The sequence below is a fragment of the Exophiala spinifera genome (assembly GCF_000836115.1).
Source record: "Exophiala spinifera strain CBS 89968 unplaced genomic scaffold supercont1.5, whole genome shotgun sequence".
In the NCBI taxonomy this organism is placed as follows: domain Eukaryota; kingdom Fungi; phylum Ascomycota; class Eurotiomycetes; order Chaetothyriales; family Herpotrichiellaceae; genus Exophiala; species Exophiala spinifera.
Window position 1 is genome coordinate 2,697,432 of NW_015622517.1, and position 7,353 is coordinate 2,704,784.

Consider the following 7,353-nt stretch of genomic DNA (forward strand, 5'->3'; position numbering starts at 1 on the left):
GTACGAGTATGGACGACTATGACTCTTTCCACAAAAACAGCACCACAGCAATGTTAGCATAGACTTGAAACTGTGTTCATTTCCAGAAAGCACGGATTCTTTTTCGTGCGCGTTGAAGATCTGCCTATTACATATCTGCTTCCATGCCGAAGCCGTCACAATGGCCAGTCAACAGTTGTCGATACCAGAGACAAAAGTGCTAGCCATCGCCAGTCATGTACGACAAACCTTTGCCCAAACCCCCCTGTCTAGCTTGTTATGTCTCGCTTGAGGAACTGATCGCGTAGCTAACGAAATGCCCAAAGGTCGTATATGGGTAGGTACAAGACATCGTTCCTATCTGTTATCAGCAGGCATTGCGTGAAGAAAAAAAGCCCTTGTTGACCAGGACATTGTGGGTCATGCAGATATGTCGGTAACACGATGGCCACGTTTGTTATGCAAACCTTGGGATGCGATGTTGGCGCCATCAATACTGTACAATTTAGTAAGTCTGGTTGCAGCCACTTAGCCCGACTCGCGCGTTATGTCGCACAGTCTCTGTACAGTCTGCGTGGTCACTAGGTTTCGGATCGCGAAGTTGCTCTATTGGGCTGACACACTTTCCCTGTTCTGTAGGCAATCATACAGGCTATCGCCAGTTCAAAGGCCGACGCACGCCCGCCGACGAAATAACAGAGCTCTACGACGGATTGAGGAACTCGTACCTGACGGATTTTGACGTGCTTCTTTCTGGGTACGCGCCCAGCGCCCAGGTCGTGCAGGCCGTCGGACTCATCGCACGAGACCTACGATATCGTGCGGCTGTCAGGCCTGGACGCTTCTTTTGGGTTTTAGATCCGGTCATGGGCGACCAAGGCCGGCTCTATGTTGCAGAGGACATCGTCCCGGCGTACAAGCAATTGATTCGAGAGGCGGACTTGATCCTGCCGAACCAGTTCGAGGCCGAGCTGTTGAGTGGATTGAGCATTGCGAGTTTGACAGGCGTGGCGAACGCAGTCCGCGCCCTACATAAAACTTATGGAACCAGCCATGTGCTGGTGACGAGCGTCACGGTCGGTGACGCCAATGACGGGCCCAACCAGACCGGAAACATCCTGACCGTCGTCGGGAGCAGTAAGACGCGTGACGGCGGCGCGAGACTGTTCAAGGTCGAGGTGCCTAGGCTGGACTGCTTCTTCAGCGGCACGGGCGATATGCTCGCCGGGTTGATGGTTGCGAGACTGCGCGAGGCGTGCGCGGAGATGGGCCTCCTGGACCGCGCGGCGTGGATGCCAGACGACGATGTGCCTGCGACGGAATTGCCGTTGGCAAAGGCTACAGAGAAGGTCCTGAGCAGCATGCACATGGTGCTGGAGAAGACGATAAAGGCGAGGGACGAGGAGCTCAGCAAGTTCGGACAGTCGCCTGGGGCCAGCGTCGGCGGTGTGGAGGGACTAGGCGCCGAGAACAGCGACGGCGAGGCCAAGAGAAGGTACCTGGCAGAGACGAAGGCTGCAGAGGTCAGAGCCGTGAGGAACGCAAAGGACCTGGTTTATCCTGAGCCCAGATATGTGGCTGTTGCCATGGAGGTATGAGGCAACTCAAGGTCGGGGTCAGAACAAGCTATACACCACTGGCCTCGAAATTTAGAGCAACATAAGATAGATAGGAGCAAACTCACACGTTGCATATAGCCTTGAACCAGAATCCGAAAAACATTACGAAAAACTCTTTGGTCTGATCGCCGAGAGCGGCTTCTATCCTGGGGTACAGACATTTTCACATCGTAAATCCATAATCTTGTCTAAACTAGTCATCCTTGATCGACGCCTGGTCTCTGGCAATACCGTCTACCTGTGTAGTGGACCGTATAGCGCATTTGAACGGGCATTTTAGCTGCCGGTGCTCCCAAATCCGCCAGCGCCTCTGACACTTTCCTCAAGATTTTCCACCTCGACAATTTCAGGAGTGTATATGCGCTCGAGGACCAGCTGTGCAATGCGATCTCCCTTCTTAATCTCAAAGTCCACCTCGCTGTGGTTGAACAGGAGCACCTTGATTTCACCGCGGTAGTCGGCGTCGATGACTCCAGCGCCCGTGTCAATGAAATTCTTGGATGCCAGGCCTGATCTGGGCGCGACTCGGCCGTAGGTACCCTCAGGTGTGGCAATGGACAGATCTGTCGAGACCAGAGCCTTCCCCCGCGCCGGGATCGTGATTGGCTTCGAGGCGTACAAATCGTAGCCCGCCGCAAATGCCGAGCCTCGCGTTGGAGTCGTCGCGTCTGCGGATAGTTTCTTGATTAGGAGGGGAGGTTGCGACGTTGATGAGAGTTTGGGAACGGCGGGTGTCTCTGAAGCCATGTTGTTATGGTCGGTCTTGACGCGCTTTGCGAGAGGGGAATTGGGTAGAGAGGGTGCCGTGTGGTCTCCGTTGCTGGTTTCTAGAGGAGGTGTCGAAGCTCTTGTCATGCTTTGGTGTTGGGTTGAAAGTGTGTGTTCTGTGAAAGAGAGAGAGAGAGAAAGAGGCTCGATCTTGGACATGGGGAAAACAACACGCGTAAAGTGGAAGAGCGCGTCCCCAGACAAAAACGCGGTGTGCAGTCGATTGGATGTGATTACCTAAGGCACCGCAGATCGGTTGATATTCAGACCCCAGATCCTGATCTTTGATGTCCTCGACACCGTGATCGTCTTTGCAACTCAACGTACCATGATTCGACGCTCTTCGGGTGGGAGCTTACTAGTCGATGACCCTCCATGACTAATGGCTCTTGGGATCTGTACCATCACCGTTGCCCAGTGACTAGGAGCACTGAATCATTCGATACGAGCAAGGCGAGCTCCCTTGGCCAAGTTCCTAGCCTTGTTCGCGACAACACTGGAAGACGGTTCAGAACGCAAGTAGTGTTTCGCTGGTTCCTGGATCATTTTGCACCGAGCTATAGTGGAGAAGAAAGCTTCGGCATCGACTTCAATTGATCCTGGAATCGGTCCCTTCGCATTTCGACGGGAGCAGCACTGAAGAAAAGCAATGTGTAATGGGGGCGCAGTTATCGGCACTGTTTCTGAGGGTCGACGTAGTTGAGGTCATCGAGCTACATCTCTCAAGAATGCCATCTAAGCGACAGATTATATAGGTTCGTGCATTAAAGTGCGCAACGCTCCTCTCACGTTGCTCTACACTCGCTCCCAGGCAGGTGATGACGATGTATGGACCCCGGACAAAACCCCAAACTTGGTTCTACAATCTTCCACGTTCATTGTCTGTACGAACTATCAGAGCTTTTGCTTTTTCGGCAACGATAGTGTAAGCACACTATCGTTACCCTTCGAAAAGGGGCGGATGATTCTGTACGAGTCCTTCCGCTCTGTGCAGTATATGTTGGTGTCGCTACAACAGCACGTGATCCAAGCAAAGCAAGCCAAGAATGAATGACTCCCAGATACATACGCGTAGATGTTTGAAGTGGCCATTGCGGCGACCGAGTTGTCTCTTGTGTCATATATAAGTACAGAACATTGCCTCGATAATGCCAACGAGACGGTGGACTCGGACCGCCCGCGGTAGTTGGCAGCTTTTGGTTAGACTCACCAGGAAGAACCCGGGAGCAAGTTGAGCTTAAAGCTGTCTGGACTTCCCCAGCTTTTCGTTTTGCCGAGGTTGCAAGCTTTACCGGCCACGGCACGGCCAATGCCTCGGGCGGGTTTCTACCGCGCCGTGGACGACAATACTACTCTTACCACTTGACCTTCAAGTCGTCCGTTGGGACAGCACACTGTTCTCTACCACACCTGATGAGATTGTAGAGCAGACATGGCAGGCCCGGTACGCCAGCCTATCGATCTGGCCGCGTTGGAACGCTACGTCGACAAGAACGTCCCCGAAATCAAGACCCCGCTCGATCTGAAGCAGGTGAGCACTGCGCGACCCGTCGTGTCTCGATTTTGTGCGGCGAGGACGAGAGTGGGCTAACGGAGTACATGCAGTTCGGCTTCGGTCAGTCGAATCCTACATATCAAATCACCGATTCTACGGGGACGAAATATGTGTAAGTGGCTCGGCTTTCTCAACACCGCGCTCCGCCCCTTGCCGCACGCGGCTGTTGATGGCTCTGCCCACTGAGACGAGAAAATTGCTGACCATTGTGAAAGGATGAGAAAGAAACCCCCCGGACGCCTCCTCAGCAAAACCGCCCATCGGGTCGACCGAGAGTACCGCATCATCAACGCGCTGGGTCAGACTGATGTCCCTGTCCCCAAGGCTTACTGCTTGTGTGAAGATGAAAGCGTGATCGGCACGGCATTCTACATAATGGAGTTCTTGGACGGCCGCATGATCACCGAGAACCACATACCGGGATCCAGTCCAGAAGAGAGATATGAGATGTAGGCACACTCAAAAACAAAATGAAAACTGCGCGCTGGAAAAAAAAATTTAACGAGACGAGCAAGAGGCTGACGATGTGCATATGACAAACAGGTGGCGCGATGCCGTGCGGACACTTGCCAAATTCCACCGTGTGGATTTCAAAACGATCGGACTGTCGGATTTCGGTCGTCACGGAGGATTCTACGACCGCCAGCTGAAGACGTTTGGGACTCTGTCAAAAGCACAAGCCGCGACCGAGGATGTGGACACGAAGAAACCCGTTGGCGATATCCCGCATTTCACCGACATGGTGGATTTCTTCAAGCAGAAATCCAGTCAGCCGAAAGACCGGTCGACCCTGATACACGGTGACTACAAGATCGACAACCTGGTGTTCCACAAGACCGAGCCCCGGGTGATTGGTATCCTGGACTGGGAAATGGCCACCATCGGCCACCCGTTGTCGGACTTTGTCAACCTCACGGCTCCCTTCTCGTGGGTCGGGAGAGTCAACGGCTCCGGTCAATCCGAGAAGTCAAACGAAGCCTTCAAGCCCGGTGCGACCCCCGGTCTCCCTACCTTGGACGAGTGCATCAAGTGGTACGCAGAAGCTTCTGGGTACGATCCCGCGTCGGAGTTGGCGTGGGGAACTGCCTTTGGAGGCTTCAGGGGCGCCATCATCATGCAAGGTATCGCCGCGAGATACGCGCGCAGGCAGGCGAGTGGCACGACGGCCAAGAACTACGCCGAGCAAATGGCTCCCTATGGTGAGTGGGCGTATGGTTTGGTAGAGAAGCTGATAGCCACGTCAGATGGCAAGGCGAAGCTATAACCCAACTATGTTTGAACAAGCACCCAATGACAAAAGGAATAACTGAAAGACCAAACTGACTATTCGAGATGTTGGAGGTCTCGTTTGTAGTCAACCCTGGATTGTGCATCAACTTTGTGTATATATCTATCCAATAGATCGACGGCGTAGTGTACAAGCGGACAAGCTCTCTGAGTGTGACTCTTCGTAGGAACAGATCGAGCGGTAAAATGTGTTCGATGAAGTTCCTGCTGCTCAATGCTCATACTGCTATTGTACGAAGGATGCGTACCCGGTTGCTCGTCTGTCTCATGGATGGAAAAAGGGGTGATCACTCATTCATGCGAGTAAGAGTAGTAGGAGTGGTGTGTAACGAACGCTTCTCGCTGGAACAGAGTTGGTCCATCCTGAAGAGTGTTTTTTTCGTCTCTCCGGCCCCCTCACCAAGCCAGTCAGGCAACATGGATGTGGGAGCGTCTCCGCGTGGTGTGTTTGTGTCTGCGCTGCGCCGTGCCGGAGAGAACTGGAACTGGAACTGGAACTGGAATGTGCCCGTAGGAAATCTTACCTAACGAATCCTGTAGGGAGTAAACGCATGGTTTTATCTCACCAGCCCACTTTTCCTTTCCCAGTCTTGCGGCAAGCAAGTCTGAAAGTCGTTTGATGTATCCCACGGGTGGACCACGAGAAACAGGCGGTAGGTAGGGCGACACATCTACTAATGTACGATACTCCTCTCTCTCCCGCTGTATGAATGGCGCCCGATAGAAAATCCGCTAGCACTCTTGTAGGACTTTGCAGATGGTCTTGATACTCCGCGCCCAACACGGGTAGTCGGTCTGCAAGAGGGCAATGCAGAGTAATATTGAGTGCCTTCGTAACCGTATGGAGAGAGTTCACGATCTTCGAACGGGTGAGCGTGATGGGGAGGGTGGTAAAGTGTGTGTGAGACGAGACTCGCATATGTAGTGTACAGATGAAACTCTGCAGGCTCCAGTGAGTAATCTGTACTGTTGTCTGTAGGTCTTGTTCTTTCAGCCCCCAAATCGGGCGTGAACACAGGGATAGCGTAGACTCCCTCAGCTGCACAGTCATACTCCGTACTCCGCATTTCGTACTTCCGTAAGGAGTAGCTGGCATGCTGAATGCATGCATGCATGATGCAGTTGTCCAGCTCCGGTAGCGCCTCTTCGCAAGTCAGGGTCAAGTTCGGATATGAGTCTGATAATGTAATAAGCCCACCCTGCCAGGTCCCATATTATGTTATTCCAGAACGTCCATGCACGAACCCGGGGGGGGGGGGGGGGGCGCGTTCCTTTGAATAAGCTGCTGACTTGCCTTGCCCTTCGAGTCTTGTAACGAATCAGCTATAATACCACCCCATGCCCCCGGCAAGTACATTGACATCCTATTGTAGTAGTTCGGTGTACAGACAGTGGGGTTTACCGTCCAACTTCGATGAGGAGACTATTTGGATCCCTTGTTGCTGGCAAGAATCTTGCTCCTCTGCTGGATCTTTGTATAGTATTGCAGGCTCACATAGATGCTAGTGCTCATTTGCCAACGACGTCCGTTCTTTCGACGAGTCGGTAGGCGAGATGCACCGTAGGAATTTTGCGCGAGAAACATACTGTACTTGTAGTCGAGAGAAAGGATGGGAGATGAGACAATGCCCACCCCTCAACCCCCTGGTTCAGGGATGTTGCGGACGACGGAGCTCGTTTCTCGTTTAGTGGTACTGCGATAGTCCACCGCGAGCGACAACAAAACTGCACAAAGCAACACACTTACAGTAGACATGGAATGATGAGGGACTAGTACAAGTCGTGGATGGAAGGTGAAGAGACCATGCATACACCGACCTCATCAGTCATCACTTGTAGCCCGAAGACAAAATTGGCGTCTGCTTACTCGCACATACTGTGCGGTGCTCACTAGACTCAGTATTTCTAATTCGTTGACACCGCAATGCTGTCCAAGGGTGATGAACTGGTGCATTGCCAGCACATCCCAAGGCATCGTCACAGTTTCGCCCTGTACGAGCACTCGGACTCCAGGAGGCCATTTTCACGTGGTGACAATCGTTTCGATTCGGAGAAGGAGCTGAGAACAGCAGAGCGTGTTCTGGTTCGTGCACTCGTAGTCGATGCCACTTTGCCAGTTGGAGGTGTTTAGTGTGCTGTAGTCTC

At 52.9% G+C, this 7,353-nt stretch overlaps 3 protein-coding genes across 3 annotated transcripts; 2 read left to right on the forward strand and 1 right to left on the reverse strand.

The window, feature by feature from the left end:
* Positions 1-423: 423 nt before the first annotated feature.
* On the forward strand, positions 424-1,577 carry PV08_07545 (pyridoxal kinase; the record flags this gene model as incomplete). The annotated part of the gene is made up of 2 exons (XM_016381874.1): positions 424-487; positions 619-1,577. 2 exons carry the CDS (start codon positions 424-426, stop codon positions 1,575-1,577), a joined length of 1,023 nt encoding a protein of 340 aa, XP_016234976.1.
* A 297-nt stretch (positions 1,578-1,874) lies between these two features.
* On the reverse strand, positions 1,875-2,453 carry PV08_07546 (deoxyuridine 5'-triphosphate nucleotidohydrolase; the record flags this gene model as incomplete). Its single annotated transcript, XM_016381875.1, has 1 exon — positions 1,875-2,453. One exon carries the CDS (start codon positions 2,451-2,453, stop codon positions 1,875-1,877), a length of 579 nt encoding a protein of 192 aa, XP_016234977.1.
* A 1,345-nt stretch (positions 2,454-3,798) lies between these two features.
* On the forward strand, positions 3,799-5,185 carry PV08_07547 (uncharacterized protein; the record flags this gene model as incomplete). The annotated part of the gene is made up of 4 exons (XM_016381876.1): positions 3,799-3,897; positions 3,972-4,033; positions 4,137-4,370; positions 4,465-5,185. 4 exons carry the CDS (start codon positions 3,799-3,801, stop codon positions 5,183-5,185), a joined length of 1,116 nt encoding a protein of 371 aa, XP_016234978.1.
* Positions 5,186-7,353: the final 2,168 nt, after the last annotated feature.